This window comes from Gopherus flavomarginatus, chromosome 11 (assembly GCF_025201925.1).
Source record: "Gopherus flavomarginatus isolate rGopFla2 chromosome 11, rGopFla2.mat.asm, whole genome shotgun sequence".
NCBI classification, from domain to species: domain Eukaryota; kingdom Metazoa; phylum Chordata; order Testudines; family Testudinidae; genus Gopherus; species Gopherus flavomarginatus.
In genome coordinates, this window is record NC_066627.1 from 50,962,411 (window position 1) to 50,983,667 (window position 21,257).

The 21,257-nt window shown below is 43.9% G+C and overlaps 2 protein-coding genes across 5 annotated transcripts in view; one reads left to right on the forward strand and one right to left on the reverse strand.

Annotated features, from left to right (window-relative positions):
• Nucleotides 1-5,582, forward strand: part of TM9SF4 (transmembrane 9 superfamily member 4) — a 27,964-nt gene extending 22,382 nt beyond the window's left edge. For all 3 annotated transcript variants that reach the window (XM_050918290.1, XM_050918288.1, XM_050918289.1), the window contains 5 exons: nt 341-516; nt 1,146-1,209; nt 1,995-2,114; nt 2,739-2,828; nt 3,404-5,582. In XM_050918290.1, the coding sequence (XP_050774247.1) occupies nt 341-516; nt 1,146-1,209; nt 1,995-2,114; nt 2,739-2,828; nt 3,404-3,553 (600 nt within the window). In that variant the 3' untranslated portion in view covers nt 3,554-5,582. The remainder of the gene's footprint in view (nt 1-340; nt 517-1,145; nt 1,210-1,994; nt 2,115-2,738; nt 2,829-3,403) is intronic.
• Nucleotides 1-21,247, reverse strand: part of PLAGL2 (PLAG1 like zinc finger 2) — a 21,575-nt gene extending 328 nt beyond the window's left edge. Inside the window, exons 1-3 of one of the 2 annotated variants that reach the window (XM_050918341.1) lie at nt 21,150-21,246; nt 17,472-17,859; nt 15,908-16,503 (exon numbers count right to left, since the gene is read on the reverse strand). In XM_050918341.1, coding sequence (XP_050774298.1) covers nt 15,908-16,503; nt 17,472-17,734 — 859 coding nt within the window. In that variant the 5' untranslated portion in view covers nt 17,735-17,859; nt 21,150-21,246. Of the gene's footprint in view, nt 1-15,252; nt 16,504-17,471; nt 17,860-21,149 lie in introns of those variants that run through there. The other variant, XM_050918340.1, reaches the window with a different exon arrangement.
• Nucleotides 21,248-21,257: the final 10 nt, after the last annotated feature.

The following is a 21,257-nucleotide window of genomic DNA, read 5'->3' on the forward strand; positions in this document are numbered from 1 at the left end:
TAGGTTCTAATTGCTCTGTCCTGTATGGTCAGTACAGAGTCTCTGCTTAAAAATGGCCAGAGCCTCAGTTCCTCCAGGATTCAGAGGGACTCAGGGTATCAGGAGCTTCAGTTGTGGGGGAATCCGCGCTCCCAGAAACAGAGCTAATTTAAAGCCAGTGTGAATGGTGGAATCTAAAGCATTCCCATGATGTGATGAGGAGCCACCTCTGGTCCCTCACTGACATCCCATGGTTGGTTGGTGAGCCGGACTTTGACAAGTCTTGTCTGATTTTTGGCATTGGAGAATTTAGTGAGTAGACTTGCTAGGACCCTAGTGGTGACGCTTGCTGTGGTTCCAGGTTCCTTTCCCCACCATGGTGGCCTTGCTCTGCATGTGGTTCGGTATCTCCTTGCCCTTGGTCTACCTGGGATACTACTTTGGATTTCGCAAACAGCCATATGATAATCCTGTGCGGACCAATCAGATTCCAAGGCAGATCCCGGAGCAGAGGTGGTACATGAACAGATTCGTTGGGTGAGTGGCAAATGTGTAGTAAATCTGGTGGTTTATTAGAAGACTCCCCCAAGCCCCTCTGCCCACTGTACAAGTCAGCCATCTGGGGGTCTCTGGACATCACAGGTGAATTGCAGGTGCGTGGGCAGCCCCTCCCACTGCACCCCACTTTACTCATTGTAAAACTGTGCTGCTCAGAGAAATAGTAAATGTACCCTGGTCTGTATCTTAGTACCTGCCAACTATCTATCTAATGACATTTAGTAAGTGCCAGAAAAGCAGGAATTGCTTATTTAATTGTGAGAGACTTACTCCAGCAGCATGGAGGTTAAGTCCATTAACGGCTGTTAGCCAGGATGGGTAAGGAATGGTGTCCCTGGCCTGTTTGTCAGAGGGTGGAGATGGATGGCAGGAGAGAGATCACGTGATCATTACCTGTTAGGTTCACTCCCTCTGGGACACCTGGCATTGGTCACTGTTGGTAGACAGGATACTGAATGGACCTTTGGTCTGACCCAGTATGGCCGTTCTTATGTTCTTAGCAGTATCCTTTGACCCTAAGTGTATCTGGCTCTGGGTGGTGGTTTTTCTAGTCTTTGAGTAAAGACAGTCATGTTTTGCTGGTAACAGAATTTCTCCTTCACTCATAGGATTCTTATGGCTGGCATTCTCCCTTTTGGAGCCATGTTCATTGAACTGTTCTTCATCTTCAGTGTAAGCACCAAATCCACCTCTTTTTAAAATAAGAATCCTACCACTTCTGCATTGTGCCTTTAAGGAGAGAGGGATTATCCACCTGGAGTAGACCTATCTTGGCATGTGCATGCAGGGAGTGGGTAACAGCTTTGCTGCCCCTTTATGGCCCTGTGAATGGGAAGCACTGGACCATAGGTCTTCCAGACTGTTTTCTTGCTGGGATTCTTGGAAGATGTCATGGATTAGATTTGATCCTACAGAATCTTTTTGGGTTATTCTTGGCTAAGGACAGCCAGGGTGAAGGGATGCCCTACGGTTGCTACAAAGCATAAAAACCACAGGTGTCAAGCTATTCAGATGAGACAAGTGCAGTTTCTTCCCATTTCTCACCTTCACATGGAAGTGACCAGAAGAAATTATAGAGGTCTTGTTACTGTGGAGAACAAAGACCTGCTCCATGAGCAAGAATCCTTATCTTGGGAAGGAAGGTGTCACCATGGTGGCTCTTCCCGCCTCATACTGTGTCCCTGAGATTGCTTGGCCCCTTTCCTTTAGCTTTTCAGGGTCCAGGCAGCTATTTCTTGCCTAGCTTTGTGAATTTCCTCTTTTAGCCTAATGCCTTTCAAGGCATGTTGTAAAGTATAACAGGCTTCATGTATCTGCTGGACCCACCCTAGCAGTGAGCAAACCACTTACTGTTACTTGGGTCAGCTGTTATGAAAAGTTAGATTAATGTCTATTGAGTTACACCAGTGTCGTCTGTTGCAGTGTTGTGTGAGGAACTTACACTGTCTTTGTTTCAGGCGATCTGGGAGAACCAGTTCTATTACCTCTTTGGCTTTCTCTTCCTGGTTTTTATAATCCTGGTGGTATCCTGCTCCCAAATCAGCATCGTTATGGTATATTTCCAGCTCTGTGCTGAGGTGAGACTTACCCATTGCAGTTTCAGTAGCAATTTGTGAACAGACCCTGTGTCTTTCAAGAAGTGCTGTTACTTGATTGTTACTTCACCACAGAAGTCTAGTCCGTTGATGTGAGGCCCAAGCTTATAAGGTGCTGAATGCCCTCAACTCCCACAGACTTCAAAAGGTGTGAGGTTGCTGAGCACCTTGCAGGATGGAGCCCAGACTCTGTCTCAAAGGAAGCTGCAAAAGACAGGTGCAGGAAGTCTTGTTTCAAGTATAATTTCCTGGAGAAATACCTCCAATCTGCAGCTATTTGAGGGAGGGCTCTGTCATATTTCCCATGGCATTTGCCATAACAGTGGCCTGGTAAGGTGCTGGCTTTGTTTCATTGATCATTATTTGTTCTCTGATATACTTAAGACAATTTGTAAATGATTCATAGTAGTTTCTTCTTTCAAGATGAATGATTCCCCAAATGGTGGCTTTCCTTTGAAAAAAGGAGGGTGGTAACCTGCCTGCCTCAGGAGATCATTCGTACCCCATCTGGACCAAGGAGGCACTGTGGGTCATGTGTACCTAGGAGCCCAAGAGGGAAATGAAGTCCTTGGAGTAATGCAGTCTCTCTCTCTTCTACCCTGTCAGGATTATCGCTGGTGGTGGAGGACCTTCTTGGTTTCTGGAGGATCTGCCTTCTATGTACTGATTTATGCCATCTTTTACTTTGTGAATAAGGTATTGTCAATCCCCACTGTGTAAAAGCCTCTATCTTCCCGGAGGGCATAGTAGAATTTGAAGAGAGAATACCTATTGGGTCATCTGGTTCTAGTCCATCCCCCTGCCAGTGCAGTATCTTCTTTCTCTGCAGTATCTTCTTTTGTTCATTGTCCAGTGCTCTTTTGTGTCTCTAGAGATGATTCTGTTAATTACACTATTCAAGTTCAAGAAGGTTCAGGTACTTGTAGACTCCAGTCTGGCCTGCATCCACCTATTGGGAGTAATGTTTGCTTAATGTTCTCAAACTCTGCCGTGGGGGGGATCATCCCCAGCTGGGGTGAAATTCAGGTTGGGCTTTACCCTCCCCCCCCCATCCCCCAGTGAATCCCAGCTATGACATGGAGGGAGCTCCATCTTCTAAGAGGAGAGGAATTTAGCTTCCATGTCTAACTTATCCTGTGCTTTCTTTCCTCACTCTGCTTCCCTCAACCATCCTCTTGTGGAAGAGGAATAGGCCATTGACTGAGCTGGGGAGTTAACTCTTAGCATCACTTTGTATTAAGGCTCACTTGGCTTTTTCTCGTCTATTCTAGCTGGATATCGTTGAGTTCATTCCCTCCTTACTCTATTTTGGCTACACTGCTCTCATGGTCCTGTCTTTCTGGCTCCTCACTGGCACCATTGGCTTCTACGCAGCCTACATGTTTGTCCGTAAGATCTATGCTGCGGTTAAAATAGACTGAAGATGCACAGACTCAGCACAACGCAGACACCTCTGTGTGCATTTCCTCCTGGAAAGGAAGAGGGGGATCCTTTCCCAGTTCTTTTAAGGAAACAAAATCCAATGGGGGCGTGACAAGAGAAATAAATAACTCCTGCTCATTTTGGAATGTAACTTTTGGCACAGCGTACATGGATTCTGGGGCTACTTCTGGGGGAGGGTGTGTAGATACCTTGCATTTTAAGTTTACTATTTTATTCCAGTTTTGAGGGATTTTTAGCAGAAAAATATCCTCTATGTAAGTAAGCCCCTTTTTTTGGTCATTCATTCTTTTGATTATGTTGAATAACGAATGGATTTGATCAGCAATGGAAACGTGTGAAACATTTTTTTCAGCCCTTATGGCACTTGGGTTCAGGGAGAGTCTTCAGACCACTAACACACAGGGTTTGTCTCCTGTCTTGGTTCTGCTTGGAAGAGGTGGAGGGTGCTTCAGTCCATGGTGAGCTAGGAGAATCTCAAAGGCTTCCCCTGCATGAATGAGTCTGGCTTGCTTTGACTACAGCGATTTCAGTTCCATCTGGTTTACAGTTCCATGGAAGTGCCATTCAGAATCTGGCAAGTGCAATTTCACTCTGAGATGGCTTGAGAACCGTAACCCTCTGCACCATTTCTCCCTCCCCCTACTTTGGACAGTGTATAACATCCCAGATGCATAAACTGGAGGGGCTCAGAGGAGGGCAGGAGTGATTCTCTTCTGGAAGGTGGAAGAGCTGGGTCACCTTTACTGGCAGCGTGAAGAAGCAGAACATGGAGTTGTACCAGAAGCAGCATAAATAGTTGTTGATTCTAGAGCACAAGGCCGTGTACCCTGGAGAGCATTTATGAGATGGCCACATGGTTTTGTTCCATTAATTGCTTTGGCCACCTGAGGAAACAGGATAGTCATACTACTTAGGAGAGGCCTCTGAGGTTGGGTAAAGCCCTGTGTAGAGAAACTCATTACTGTGTTGCTTTAGTGCCAAGAAATCTCTGCATCAGTGTGGAGACATGTCTACCAAGGTGCATGGAGGCTGTCTGGAAGTGGCCAGGGGGAGATGAAGTCAGTGGTTCCTGAGGATTTCCTCCCCACTTCTATTTCTTAAAGGAGAGGTATCCGTCCCATCTACTCTGTCTCTTGGCTGGTCCCGCTCTCAATTCCTGTCTCCTGTTCTCAGACACTTTGTCTCCAGAGAGCAGGGAAGATTCACACCTCAGTAACCTGCATTCTGCTCTTCGCTGCCAAAGGCGATGAGCCGTCAGGAATAGCCCAAGAGTGCTATTCTATAGGGGGTTCCTCCTTTCCCGTAGTTGGATGCCTGGCTCTGGCCACGGGAGGTGCTTTTAAAAATACATTTGAATTTTTATTTGACTCATTTAAAACAAAACTACATCTCCTGGCAAATCTAGTCCCAAATTGCAGTGAAGCCTCCCTCCATCCCCAGATCTGTGGGGCCACTTTAGTCAGAGCTATAAGAATTCCTTTTATTTCTTCAACAGGACAGGGGGAAAAAATCTGCAAATATTCTGCTCTGTCACAGGTGACAGTGATAGGATTCAAAGACAGAATAGACGCGACACCAAACAAAACTTCTCTCCGTTGCTAACAGTGCGTCACGCATATTTGAGGCTTTCTGTGCCCTGGGTATCACCTTAACAGTCCGTACTGTGTAAGTGGTTCTGACTTTAATGGTGACCTTTCACTCCCCAAGCAGGAAGAATGGAAAACTAGACTCCTAAACCATTCAGCTTCTCCTGTGCATTACTTCTCACCTAATAATCTTCAGTTACCCAGCCTGGAATCAGATGGAAAGCGGGAACACGGGATTCACTAGTTAACTGTGGTGATTTAAAATATCTTTCTCTCTGAGATTCTGGTTGATTTCCTAGTGGAGAGTTTAAGCCAGCATTAATTTCTCTTCCTCCATACTGTTCTCTGTATTCTACTTTGTATTTTTAATTAATGTATGTATTCTGTGTCCTATTGTAAATAAATATGCCATTGTCCTGTTGTCCTGTGTGAGCAGCCTTTCATGGTCTTCTCTCCCATAACACCGGTTGTGACCCAATCTTTTGTTCTTAAAAGATGATAAAGCTTGATGTGTAATTGCAATAGGAAGTACAATGTGAATCTACTTAGGGAGAAAACTTAACTTTATTGCTCCAGCAAACTTCACTGTAACATTTAGGCTCTTACCAGTGCAACATGCTCTTCATACTGAGGGGAACTGAAACACAATCACGTGGCTAAAACATAACATGAGTTGAGGTTCTGTTCTTGGCTATGATACTGACTTCCTGTGCAATGTTAGACAAAGCACTTAACCTCTCTCTCCCAGTTTTGTCACCTGTAAAATGGAGAGGATACTCCTCTGTCTCCTATGGTTGGGGTTAAGGAATTAGGCGTCACATTTATAAAGTGATTGGAGATGTGATGGAAGAGCGGTTTGAGTTCAGAAATATTGCTGCAGCTTGGTGCAGGCATGTGAAGTTATTAAAGCAGCAATTTCACCCTAAATCTCAGTGACTGGCTAGGCAGGGGCTCTCTTTTCACACTTCGGCTAAGTCTCCCAAAAGTATCCTTCCCAAAAAGAGGAGAGCTGGATCTCCATCTTTAGCTCTGATTACTGTGGTGGTGATGTACAGGCCCCTACAGGGCTCATCACAGACTTATGTGTGGTTAGGAAGTGACAATTTGCTGTTATCTATACAATGAACCTGGGCTGGGCTGGGCTGAGCTGTACAACTTAATACATGTTCCTTTCTGCCTGCAAAGTTCTGTCAAGCTAAGAAATTTAGATCTGCACCTGCCTCTCTGCATAGAACAATTAATGGTTGCTTGGTTGGTAGGTGGCCACTTACTGCCACTCTTAACTCTTTTTTGGGGGTTTCTGCAATATTGTTTAGCCTGGAAAACAGCAATTTGAAGTCTAGGAAGTGACTAATGGAGGTTTTAGGGTCATGAAGAGAATGTCTGAGAGGATGCATGGTTCCTCCCACATTCCTAGTTGTTTTGTCTGGATCTGACCACAGTTGTTGGGCTAGTGAAGCTTTTAAGAAATGCAGATTGCGTTAAAACGTCTCTGGAGAGGAAAGGTGCTGGATTCTTTACTTGCATGGAAATCAAGGTTCATTTGTAGGGCTCTTAGCTTCTTCTGAGAGAGGACTGTGCAGAGGTTAAAGCAGAACTAGTTCAGGCTTGTAGGGTTCTATTCCTAGCTCTACCAATGAGTTGCTGTGTGTGGTTGTGCAAGTTACTTAGGTGGGACCAGTGACCCAGGGAAACTATGTAAAATGGGGATGATCCCCATGTAATGGGTACTGTGAAACTTTAATGTTTGAAGTGCTCTTAAAAGTGCCTTACATGTAAAATATTATTTATGATACAACAGCCGTTTAACTTTCATCAGTGGGTGCTTAAGGGATTGACTCTGGTAACTTCTGATTCCTGATTTAAAAGCTTCAGCAGAACCTATCAAAGACTTGTCACCACATCAGTTTATCACATTATCAACAAACTGTCAAAACAAGATTGTCGCTAGTACTTTTAATAGGGATTTTTTTTTTTGAGAAGCATTACAGGTTCTGTCTACTATCCGTAGCCTGCTTGAATTCATAGTGTAATGTGAAAATTTCCTGCTGTGGTTTAGTGGTGCAGTGTGGATGTATGACTTTTAATCTCATTCAATACTTGAGCACAATTCTAGCCTACACTACAAGTTGATACTGCATTTTTAACTATGTTATGAACAGGTTCCCGCTATGACTGATTTTGTATAATACAGATGGGGGAATTAGCTAGCATGCTTCCTTGAAAGTAAACAAGACTTTTGTTCACTCTGGTCAGGAAAATGGTGCTAAGGTTCCTGGTACTACGGTACCAGGAACAGTCATGTTTCAACACTGCCGGTAGCTTTACCTTTAATCAAGTGGCCAGGGTGTTTAAATGTAAGCCTCCAAAATACTGTATTCTCATCCCTTCATTGGTACAAGATAAACAGAACCAGCCCCATAAAGACACACACAAGAGAACTGCCTTTTTATCCATTAGCTCAGATATACTCCATATACATGAAGGCAGAAATTAAAAGTACATCCACATCCATATCAAGAATTGGAGCTTTGTGATCTACCCTGGGCTTCAGCCTCTGAGAGAAAGTGCAAGTTCAAGGCAGACAGTTCAAACATTTTTAATAAACAACTTCGTTATAAAAAACCCTTTCATTTTGGACTTAATTCTGTAAGACAATGGAAAAGCTAATTTAACAGAGATGAGCTGTACATTTCCTAATGGCACTTGATAATTTTTACAATTCAAAACCTTGTTTTATATAAAGCCCAAAAATACTCCAATAAAAAGAGGTTATTCACTGTGTGTATAAAAGTGCTAGAAAGTTTCTTTAAAAAAATAATCCAGCTTTAAGGAGGGGAAGCTGCTGGCCTTGACAGCTGTGGCTGTAGGAAAGGAAGTTGGGAACTGGTGCTCTGAAAGTGCAGCATGGAAAAGGTTGAGTTGCATCCCTGGTAATAGAAAAAAGATGCTGACTCCCTTCCACTCCAGCTACAGTAGCAGAGAAATTCCAAGTTGCTGCTTTTGGAAAGGGGTGCCCCCAGCCTTTGGACCAAATACTGCCCTTGGAGGTTCCACTCCTGTGTACTGGAGCCTGAAGGCAGAATTTGTTCCACTAGTGACAAAGTTCACCCTGACTTGAAGAGGATCCTCAGCCTGAGTTTGCCATAGCTGCGAAGGCCACTGTAGCTTTTCCTCCAGCAGCAGGTTCAGAGCTTGACTACTTCGAAGAGTGAATCTGGGTGGTTTCCAGAAGTTCCCTGCACTGTCCCTTTTGTTACCACCCAGTTTTTGAATCTACACTAAGGCAATTCTTTCTCTTTTTTTAGTTAAATATCCTTGTTAAAGTAAAATATTGATACAAATGTTACAAAAACTTTCTAAAACAGCTCCTAGTTATTAGGGAAAAACTACAAAAAAAAAATCAAGAACTTAATGAGGCACTAAAGGGGTGGGGAGAACTCATAAGCTCAAGACATGAGGCTTTTCAGCACAAGCAATCAAATCGGCTAGGCAGACTTCAGCGTTCAGAAAGAGCTGAAATTCAGGTTCTTTCTCCAAACTTGCCAAAGGCTGCATCTCTGAACAGAATGTCCTGGTGAATTCCACAAGCAGAAACCTTAATGGTACATTACCTTGAAGAGGAACAACAAAATGCAGAAAGAAATTGAGTTTGCTGGCACAGATGCCAAATGTGAACTGGTCTTTTCAGTTGGATATCTAATTTAATTAGGACCCATTCTCTGAGTGACACGTGGTGTTATTCCTGTACTGCAGAAATTGTTTCACACAGAGCTCTCCCTTTATCATCTCAGCATATCTTATGCAATAGACCTGTTGTTCTGATTTTATAGCATTTTCAGAGTAAGATGCAGTGCCTGTGCTAATCACTAAGAATACAGCAATGGAGTGGAAGAATTGTTAAAATATGCTTGTGTCTTAAAAAATAAGGAATTTCAGATGCTTTCACTCTGAGGGTTGTGCAAGTGCCCTGTTTAATAAATGAAAATAAAATCCCAAATTCGCTGTTTTCTTCTGTCAGGCTTTAAGTTTCCTGGTCACTTTCACTGGTTTCTCTTGCTACATGTTGCAAGAACATAATTTGAAATGATTTTCCCTGTTTTCCAAGTTTTGTGTTCACTTTGTGAATGAGGCTGGTGAGAAGCAAGATTGCATGGCTGAGGGGAGGGACATGTACAGCATACGATAGAACTGAGCACCTGGTTTCATGTATGAGGAGATACTGCTCAGATTTTTTTTTCTTGTAAGACTGTACATATAGTTTCCAGTACCCTATTAGTAACACAGGAAGCAAAATGTGGATTTTTTTTAGTTTTCCAATTGAAAGTAAAGTGATAAGTTCTTGTGTGTTCTCCATTTTGAAGGTCTAATATTCTTGGTGATCAACTCAAAGGGTTTTGCTGAACCTGCCTTTATAGAAAGGAGAGGAAGTGTCTAATAAGCAGTCTATGAAACTACCTTGGTAGGTATGGGCTCTCGCCTGTGCTGAGGCCGAAGGAATGAGAATCATGCCAAAACAGTGAGACTCAGAGTACAGTTGGATTCTAAACAAAGGTTCTGGTTTGTAATCTGCTGGCATCCTCAAAGAATAAAGAGGAAATGGAAGTCAATCTCTCTAGATCTAAGGTAGACAAACACAAACTCATTATTGGGCAGTATAGTGAGAACCTGGGACTGACCAATTAACATTGGAAAAACAGGTCCAGGACTGGAAACAAGGGTGTCCTGTGAAAGGAAAGAACTCGTAGGTATTATTACTGACATATCTCTGAACTAGTGCTTTTTCATCTATTGATTTCAAAGCACTTTACAAAGGAGGGAAGTATCATCTTTATACCCATTTTACAGATAAGGGGACTGAGAAAGAGAGAAGTGATTTGCTTGCAGTCACCCAGCAGGCCAGTGGTAGATCTGCAAACAACTCGGGTCTCCAGAGTCCTGATCCAGTGCTCTATCCACTAGGCAACACCGCCCCTCAGCAGAGTATAAAAATCAAATGAGCGGTATTCAGAATCCCAGGTATCAGCCGTCTCAGTGCGAAGATTAAAATATACAGAGAGGGGATTAAAATGATACAAGTGGCTGTAGGAGCAGAGATGAAGAAATATTGACCAGCTAGGATGGAAAGACCTTTTAAATGATACACTTCTGTGCAAACCATTTCGCTATAGGCAGGTTCCACTCTGTTTTTGTGGGAGAAGTGCATTTATAGTGTTTTAGGGAGATTAAACAATTTGTACAGTGATCTGTTCCCAGCATAGAACATTCTGGATACTAGGTGTCTGGTGCTGGATTTGTGTACGCAAGCCCAATAAGTCTAACTACTGTTGTAATTTAGAGACTTTGGCTGTTGCTGTCTGTGATGACAATTGTGGACTATGGGCGTAATTACTGAGATCATTACGGACAAGAAAACCACCTACACTCTCGATCAACTGAAAATTATCATCAAAATGTGGTTAAGGGGGAACCTGAAGAGCAATTAACTACAAAGAGGCAGCCCATGAAAGAATCAGTGGGTCTGGAAGAGAGTAAAAGGGATGACCAGAGTGTACGAAGACTGGGAAAGCATCTTAAATGATTTTTTTCCACCAGCCTTCATCACCGAAAACAATGGGAAATGCCTTTTCCAGTATTATTTTTTTCCAGGCAGTGAAGGTAAAGCACCAATGTCAGAAAGGAGTGATGGGGAAACTCCAGCCTGAATTACAATAAGTCACCTAGAGAGCTGCTGTTCACCTGTCAGTGCTGAAGGAATTAAAAGAACAAAGAGCCAAGCTTCCAAACAAAAGTAATCAAATCTATCATCCACTTAACCTGGAAAAGAGGATGAACAGTGAGGCGATTTTCCAACATTACTCAGGTTAAAGAGCAGGCGCTATTATGAAGCACTCAAGAAGGACCTAGCAAAACCAGGTAAGTGGCTAACATAGTGGCAGATGAAATTCAGCACAGACAAATGCAAAGTAATGGACATTGTTTCTTCCTATTTATGCTACCTGCACACAGAAGGGTTCTTGAACCAGCTGTAACTCCTCAGGGGAAAGATCTAGGTGAGTGACATTCTCCCAGTTCTAGAAATCTGAGCCTGGGAAGGACCAGGAAGCCCACTCCCTTGGCAGTGCAGGGTTATTCCTTACTGTATATTTACTAAAATTGAGCCAGTCTAGTCTGAAACATCTTAACTTCCGCTGGGAGACTGACGGCCTTCTTGCTATTCAACCTAAACTTTCCTTATTATCCCCCTTGTACTACCCTCAGTAATTCCTCTCTCTATCCTGGGTCTTTAAATTTGAGGGTCATTACACGGTGTCTATTTCTATTAATTTCTTTTTAAAGTGAACTCCTCCAGCCACTTAGCCATTTTAATTGCTTTCCTCTGAAACTCAATTTGTCTATGACCTTCTGGTTCAGTGGTGCTTATAAACATACAGAATTCTAGGACACAGCATGATCAGGCATGGTGCAGGGCTAGAATCAAGAAGTTGATTCATGGGTTCTACCACTGAGCAAGCCAAATGTAGATTCTTAAAAGGCACTTCTGAACTTTTGATGTTGACTTTAACCTCTGTCTCATTATCCCTATTTTTTATATATGGAGCAAATGATATTCAGTTGTAAGTGGTAGGAGACATAGGGTACGTCTATACTACCCCCTGGATTGGCGGGTAGTGTTCGATATATCGGGGATTGATTTATCGCGTCTCGTCCGGACGTGATAAATCGATCCGCTAATCGATGCCCATACTCCACCTTGGCAGGAGGAGTAAGCGGAGTCGACAAGGGAGCCGCGCCAGTCGACTCGCCGCTGTGAGGATGGCCAGGTAAGTCGAACTAAGATACTTGGACTTCAGCTATGCGAATAGCGTAGCTGAAGTGGCGTATCTTAGTTTGAACCCCCCGCTAGCGTAGCCCAGGCCTTAGGGATGTAAACCACTACATACATGCCAATATAATTATTACAGATGAGGTCTTACCAGTTATAGAAATTGATTCCTCTTATGAATTGCTTTGCTTTATCCAGTCTAAAATCCCACAGGGCTTTTTTGTTGTCACATTTCATTGTAAACATACATCTAACTTGCTGTCCTCTATCACCCCTTTAGTCTTTTTCACAATATTGCTTTCCAAATCTCCTCTCCAATTCTTTATTTCCGCCAAGATGTTTTAACTTGCATTTGTCCTGCATGAATCTCTTTAGTTATTTCCCATCTCGCTAGATCTCTTTTGCATTATTTCTATGTCCACAATGGTATTTACAACACTTAACATTTTAATCTTATCTGCACACTTAGTGTCTGATCCTATATCCACTGAACTCAACAGGACCTGTTATGGGTCAGGATGAATCTTTGCATCAAGTTCCCAAAGTAAACCGTTGGTTTGAGTTCCAGACTTGCTTTCCATTAATATATTCCCTAATGTTGGTTAACCATTTTATATGTGAACATCCTTTGAAACTTGCTTGCTAGAATAGCCATGGAAAGCAAACCAAGAGGTGCAAAACCTAGTGAAGTGAATTCCATTGATTTTTTTGAGAGAGTATTTGTAGAAAATGGAGGCATTTGCCTGGCTGTCGACTTGGCTACCGCTGAAGATATTTCAGTGAAAACCTGTTCTCAAAGCACAATGAAGGCAAAAAAAACCCAAAAGAGAATCAGATGTTACAAATATAGAGATGAGGAAAAATTATTATGACACTGCATAAATCTAAATAACGCTTTCAGTTTTGATCACCTCTCTGACTTTTTTTCCATATTTGCTTTTGTTTAAAAAATATATATATATAAAGACGGGAATCAGACTTAAAGTGAAATTGTGAAACTAATTTGGAAAGAGAAAAATAGACATGACTGAGGTATTTAAAAATAAAGAATGGTTATGAGAAGACCAGCTGAGATCCCCCTATTTACCTTTTCAAATTAAAAGAAGGCACTTGCTGAAATTTGAAAGGCAACATTTGAAAATGGATAAAAGGAAGTACTACTTTTAATCCAGGGAACTCATTTTCACAGGATATTGCTGAGGTAAAAACTTACACTGATATGAACGAAAGTAGTATTTGCAGTTTCACTGGCTAAACTTAAATGACAAGGTCCAGCTCTTTCACCAGTTGGGGTTAGGAAGATATTACTAAAAAATTATAGGAAATCCTTGAGTAAAGTGGAGGAAGAGCCAGGTATATGAGCAAATGAAACAGAACTAATTGCACGCTGTCGGTTTGAGACAAATGGCTGAAGGTAGAAGCAAAAAATGTCAGCTGAAGTGAAGAGAAGGTGGACATGTTCTTGGGAAAGAAGAGAATGCAGGAGGACAGTAACTGACTTTCATTTATGGAGTTAAGATAACAGGATAGAGGTAGATCTCTATTTTTGGAGTTCGTAAAGAGAGATGTTGGTAAACTCCCTGGGTTATCTTAGCCTGTTATGCTCCTATGTGCTGAGGTATGAAAAGCTGCATGTCTGTGTTTGTAGATGTGCATTAAAACATAGCTGGATTTAACATACCCAAGAGTATGGGCTACTGAGCATGATGTGAACAGGAGACTATGCGAGCTGATCAGACTAGGAGTCCACCGACCCTTAAAAGTTTAACCTTTTTGCTATCGGTGGAGATTCCACAAAGGAGAACTCAAGGGCTGCAGATGATATGGGGCGAGGGAAGTGGAACCCAGGGTTCAGGGAGTATGGCAGGAGAAAGGAGGAATAAAAAAGGCCCCCAACTCCAGGCTAGAGGAGAGGAAGGGGGACTGTAATCCCAGAGACCTCAGCTGCTATTAGGACAATTAGTGTTGGGGAAACAGTTCAAATACAGTGATTAAGTGTAAACAAAAGTAGGGCCAGTTTTGTTTTCTCCTGACTCTTGCATGCTATCACTCCACTGTGGAGGTCAAAATATGTCTCTTGACGCTGCTCTGTGGATCAGCCAGGAGGGCACTGACCCTGGCATACTGGTGGCAGAAAAGATGTCAGCTCATACCCTGTCCTTCATATCGATGCCTAACCTATGGAGCATAAGCCCAGAGATCACTCCCAAACCTGGGTCTCCTGTACGACAGCACTTGATGCTACTAGCTCTAAACCTTGCTTTTTCACATGCTTTGGTTTCCAATACCGAGGCAGGATCTGTGTGGTTGTGGTGTTTTTAAAAGGGCTCACTTCAAACACCACAAAGGTGAGCCAGATGTCCAAGTTGCTCCATCCCCCTCTGACGCATATGGGAAGTCAAAGGGAATGTGCAAAGAACTACCATTTAAAATGGCAGTGGCTGAAGTAGTCCAAGTCAGTTTACTTTCCCCATGGGGGAAAAATGTGACAAGTGAAGAGGAGAAATCAGTGCTACCTGACTTCATTGTGTAAACAGTATTCTAGCTATACCAGATACAAAACCAATGTACACTGGTGCCTCCTATTTTTGTAATGATGGAAAGAGACTCATGTTGTGGTTTAAAAAAAAAAAATCACTAGAATGAGTCTAATCTGATGGCTCTGCAAAAAGAAACGAGGCAATGAGAAATGAGGTGGTCTGCATCCATCGTGTTGATGATATCATCATTGCTTAACACTGATGCAAAATGGCATAAGTTGTGTAGGTGATGGGATGGGGGTAATGGGGAAGGACAGCTCTCCCCGTCTGCTCCATATGGGATAGGTCTCTAGATTTCCCCCTCCTCCTGATTCACCTGCAGGTACTGGTTGTAATGCCAGGATTGCAATGTGGTAACATAAAAATGGAAGTTGGACTCTTCAAAAAGGTTTGTCCAAGTCTGCCCAAGCTGAAACAGCCCCAGCTCCTCAGATTCAATCCCTTCCCAAAGTGGAACAAGGCTCCAAAACCTCAGGGAAGGTCAGTGCTAAGTGTGGCTCCTGATTCACAGATTAAAAAATAGAAAAAAAAAAAAAAAAACAGCTGAAACCTTTTCACTATAGAGGACTGGGACATGCACAGGGATATCTGCTGTTCCAATCTACAAGTGCTCCCTCCAGACAACAGAATCGTCCTGTCTGAAACAGCTTTCAAAAGCTTTCACATCCCAGCAGAAAAGTACAAGAGTTGTGCATTTTTAAGGCTCTCTGAGCAAGTATTAGCGGAAGATCCGCTCACCAGTGCCACAGTCATCTTATTGGAATGCCTGGTGGAAACGTGGCAGGGTGGTTGTGCTCAAGCTGGAGGTGAAGACGGGGGGTAATGAATGAAGGGGACCAAAGTTCAGGGAGCCTCCAGCTCCAGGAGATTCTTGAGGTTGAGGTTGCAAAGTGGTAAGCAATGGCTGGGTTTCCCCCTGTGAGTAGCCCATGACCAGCCCCCCTGTTGACACAGGTGGGTTACATGGAGGAAGATTCAGGGGGAGGAAGCCCAGAAGATGAGAAAAGTCCATGTTAGCAGCACAGAGAGCCTCTGAAAGGTTAGCAGGGCTCTTGGAAAGCAGAGTCTCGTCCAGAGTTACTGGCTGAGGTGAGGAGGACTGAGGCTCACCAGATGAGAGAGACAGACTGCCAGGAAGCTCTGACAGAAAGCTCTCCACCTCTGTTTTGGGTAGTTTCTCAGGTAAATATGAGGTAGATCCGAGCTGGTACTTCGGAGGAGGTTGTGGTGGGGAGGAGACAGGAGAAGATGATTCCAGAGGATAACTCATTCCAAGTGGAAGAGAGTTGGGAACCAAAGAATGGGGCATCCCTGAGCTTGGCATAGCTTGGAGGTGTGTACTGTACATGCCCATAGGCAGCATGCCTGGAAAGGTCTTACCACTCATCATGTCTCTGGATGCCATGCATAAAACTGGACTCAACTCTTCTTTCACTGCCACAGTTGAGCTACAGCTTAGGAGACCTAACATGTCAACTGGCTCCGTCTTGATCTTCAGCAATTCTTGGGAGTGGCTCTTCTTCATGTGTCTGGTCAGGTGGTCCTTCCGCCCAAACCTCTGAGCACAATACTGGCACAGGAAGTCCTTCCGCCCTGTGTGCACCACGAGGTGTCTCCGCACATCTTTACGTGTGTAGAAGCGTCTGTCACAGTGATCACATGGGTGCTTCTTTTCCTTTGTTCCACCAGATGCCCTCCTGGAATGAGCCTTGAGGTGTTCCAGGAGGACCTGAGTGCTCTCAAAGGTCTGCAGGCACACTTTGCAGCTCAGATCACCACTGGCAGCTGCATGCATAGCCAGGTGTCGCCTGAAGCCTAGTTTGGTGTTGTAGTTCTTGCCACACTCAGGGCAGTGGAGGGCTTCCTTGTTGGGGTCATGAGTCTGCAGGTGATTGCGGAGATGATCCTTCCGGTGGAACATTTTCTCACAGTACATACACTGGTGAGGCTTCTGGGCAGAGTGTGTGGCCATGTGCCTTGTGTGAGGGAAAACGGAGAAGGAAAGTTAGGGTAGTGTTCGACCCACAGCACAGTAAGTGCTGCTTTTGCAAGCTCTCCCCCTACTCCCTCAAACCTTTTTCTGTTTAAAATCTTGTGTGAAATTTTAGTGCTTTTTAAAGTGGTTGTATTAACAGCCCCAGAAGCATAAGTCCTCCATCCACAAAACCAGTAAAGGATCATGGGCAGTAGCATTTCAAATTTCCCTCACAATGTCCTTTCTAAGTTGTTTCACTCCTGACAGAAGGCATCACATCTACACAAGTATACTTTAATCTTCCATTCAGTTCTTGCCTTCTCTACTGAGCCTGCCAACCAGGGTAACTAGCCAGTGCCAACTTTAGTAGTTTTTTGTGTTGGACACTTGTCTACTGGGGACTGGAGTGAGACCAGCAGAGCATTTCAGCAGCAGCCATCAAAGGGTGGTAACATTTTGTCACTACCCATTTGGGCTGAATTCTTACATGAAACTTACAGATAGAATTTTCTTTACCCTCTCAAAAACCTTGATCCATCCAGCCTATCTTCATAGTGAATTTATTTAGCAAATTTAATGATCCCATCCCATTCTTCAGCACCAAAGTCTGGCTCTTCAAGGCTGGCTACTAAGCGTAACAGAAATGATCTTTGTGATTAAAGCATAGGACAAGGATTCTTGGCCTTCTACCATTTGCTTTGTAAGATTAACGTGTGCGCCTCAATATCCTCATCAATAAAACAAAAAATACTTATCCTGGGCCTTAAATTTTAAAGTAGTGTGAGGTCTTCAGATAGAAGGGGCTAAAGAAATTTGATAACACCTGGAACTTAACTACTTGCAAAGTAACAAGGATTTTCTCTCCTCCACCCTGTCACTAGATGTGACAAAACCCCAGTGTAGCACGATTCTCCTTGTCCTATGAGGGGAGAGAACTGTTAATTGGACACACTCAGCATAGTCACCTACCTATAGAGCTTGTACTTGGATGCAAAGGCCTTTCCACAGTGCAGCTGAGGGCAGTTGTAAGGTCTCTGCTCCGTATGAGCAAACGTGTGAGTTCTCAGCTTGTCCACATTGGTAAAGGAGGTCCCAGAAATTTCACACTGGCACTTGCCTTGACTTTCGGCCTCTCGACCCCTTTGCCTGGGGACTAATTTCCAGCCTGTCTCCTCCTCCTCCTGCTTTGCATCTTGAATCCAGGTAGGAACACTTGTATAAAATGCCGTCATGGCAGGCCTAGTAGAACAGGGCCATGTTAAGCAGAACTCATATCTGTGGGCGACTTGCTGTTACGCTGTCCAGGTAGAGGTGGAACCTTTGCAATTATATGACTTTAACAGCAAGAAATCTTCATCTGAAACAATAGAACAGGTGGGGTAAAGGTACTGCATCGTTCTAGCTGTTCACCTGAATGAGTACAAATATACCTTAGTAACAGCCTGTATGAAGCCACGCATATTATGCTGGCCCACTGACATATGAAATTCTCCTGTATCACATTTTGTTCTGAATAAACACAATATAACATGGCCTGGTACAAGGGATTGGTTTGAGAATGCTTCCACTCGGGTAAAATCTGGATATGAGATTAACCCTGCTACCCAATCATCTGCTCTGTGAGGAGAAATGTTCCTAACAGGCTGGAGCACTCTTAGCACAGAAGGCTGCCAAGGAAAGAGAGAAAGTTCTTCTCCAGTCTCAGGTCACATTCTCACCAGTCCCCTTCCTCCCTTAATCTCAGGGGTCCTAAAAGCACTTGTACTAATTTTTTATGAATAAAATGAGGTGAAGTTTAGAACTTTCCCACACAATAACCATTATCTGATCACATAACTTAAACTACCGTATTAAGTCATTGCTGCCTGAGGCATTCATTTCCTTTGAACATAGTGGCTGGTCGTGCCTCTACTCCTGTAAACTTGTCACCTTTTTCTCATCTACTTCTTCAAACTAACATCCCCTCCTCACCCTAGTCCCTTTCTTCATATATTTCGCTCTTGTGCTTTGCTGGGCTTTCCTTCTTGCATCTGTCACAGAAATTCCAAAAGTGTCTCATATTTTTTTGGTATTCTACAGCTGCCTAGAGTTGGGTGAGCTGACAAAAGTAGCTCCTGTGTAGCAAATGTGCGTTCCTCTAAATGGGTCAATAAGACAAGCACATATGACCCTCCGAGGGAGGTTAATGTAGGCTGCCCCTGTTTCAGAGTTTGACTAGTCTGAGAATTTTCTTTCCACCATATGTGGAATTGTTCCTGGCTATCTGGATCAACAAGCCTGCTGTAATGACAGACAGCCCTCCTTTTACTGTCTGACATGATCTTATACAGCAGTTGCTTTTCAGCAAAACTACACGTTTGGCGGTATCCTTATGGATTTTCTGGTTTCTCTTGGAGGGTTTCTGTTAGTAGATTAAAACTCATATTGATTTCTCTCTACAGCTCTAGTAGGAGGCTCCTGAGATTTGAATCTAATCTCTCCCCTGTTTTGCCTTCACACTGTTTCCTGTACATCTCCACAACCTCATGTGGTAGGAAAGGGTTAACTTGAATGACTGTTTTTACCAAAGTCACAATGGAATATATCCTCCTCCTTTAAATTTAGCAGCATGAGAAACTCTTCTTAAAATAGCATCAAACTCTCTAACCCCTTCTCAATTATTGCATATGAGGGAAGAACTTTGTACCCACACATCAACAGCCGTGCCACATGTGGGTCAGATCTGCAGCCAGGAAGGGAAAGAACTAGTCCTTCTGTTAAGACAAAGCCCCAATGAAGATTATAAATAGATGAGAAGAACTGGCCCTGGATACAGGATGAAACCATGACACTACAAATGGTTCCCTCAGACAATGGAAAATAGTGAGGATGGGAGGACTCCAGAATTAGTATCTATAAGCATTGTGTTTTGAAGTCATACTAAGAAAGATAATTTGTTTTTATATAGCTTGAAAACTTTACCAGACACCTATTAGAGAATAAAAAAGAAACTAAGGTACCCCAGCTCTAAAATCCAGTAGCAATGTGCTGGTCCCCTCTCCTCTTTCCCCAGGGTGTTCAGGAATCTCAAATTTCATGTCGGCTACTGGCTGGCAGGTGTCCCATTATTTTATCCTCATGAAGATACTTCTACACTATTATTGTCATCTTTCAACCGTCTTTTTAACAAGCGAAACAGACCGAGCTCTTTAAATCCCTCACAAAAGCATTTTCTCCAGCTCTTGAATAATTTTTGTGCTCTTTTCTGCACCCTCTCTAATTCAACGTCCTTTTTTAAATGTGCACACCGGAACTAACTGTCTGCAGTGTTCTAGTATCTGTCTCACTAATGCTGTATACAGAGGTAAAATTGCCTCTCCTTACTCCTATTCCTTATATCTTGTTTATACGTCAAAGGAATGCATTAGCCCTTTTTGCCACAGTATCACAGCAGGGCTTATGTTGTTTGCTTGTCCACTATCATTCCAGAATCCTTCTCAGGACACAGTGCCCCTCCCCCACCATTCTATAGGTATGACCTGCATTCCTTGTTCATAAATGTATACCTTACTCTGGCTGTATTAAAAAACATAGTTTATTGAAATGGGGCCACTTTACCAACCAATCCAGATTATTGTGTGACAGCCCCATCTTCCTCCTGATTTAACACACCACCAACTTTTGTGTCATTAGAAAATTTTATCAGCAGTAATTTAGTAGTCGCTTCCACATCATAGATGAAAATGTTGAATAGCATTGGACCTAGAATTGACTGTGATGATTCCTAATTGACAAATACCATGAATCTGTCTGTTCTTAATCCATTTAACATGTGCTTTATTGATCTTGTATAGTGCTTTTTAAAAACTGAAATGTCACACAGTAATAAGTCAAATGCCTTACAAAACTCTATCACATCTTTATTAATAAATATTACCTCACTCACCTTGCCTATCTAGTTACCTTATATCAACCAAACTCCTTGCTCCCTTCTCCCAAAGAATGTAATCAAATCTGATAAGACCAATTTCCCATCAAACTATGTTGAATGTTGACTGGCATTTAATTATATTCCTATTCTTTATCATTTACACATCGCCTACCCCAGGATAGTGTCCCGGACTGAGGTCAGACTAACCAGCCTATATATCATCATTTTCTCCTTCTGAATGGCGGGCACAACGTTTGGGAGACCATCACTATAGAGGCCAGGGCAGAAGCGGGGGTGGGGGCAGAATATGATTCCGTGGTTTGAGCAGCCAGCGCTAGAGATGAAACACGGGACCAGGAGCGAGCTGGAAATGAGGGCTGCCCCTGGTGCGGGGCATGTGCCCGTAGGCTGGGGCTGGTCGGGCTCCCCGCGCTCCCCGCAGCCGGGAGCCGAGGCCCACGCCGTGCGGATCGGGACCAGGGCAGCCTCCCCGCCCGGGCTCGCCGCACGCTGGCGGGTCTCTCACGCCGCCCAGGGGCAGGGATGGGGCCGGGGCTCCACAACCTTCTGCCAAGCCACGGCCCGGGCAGGGGGCATGAGGCGGCGCCGGCTCCTCGCGCGCGGGTCCCTCAGGCGCGCCCCTCGGCCGGCTGCCGCGGGGAGAGGCCCGCTCGCGGGGGGCGTGGCTTGGCAGGCTCCTCCCCCTGCCCCGGGGCTCCCCACGTCCCCGCACTCACCCCGTTCCCCTGGGCCCCGCCAGGCTCGGCTCCGACTCAGGCCCCGGCGGCCCCATTGTGCGGGGCATTGTGGGAGTGACGCCGCGCTCGCTCGCGCTCCTTCCGCCT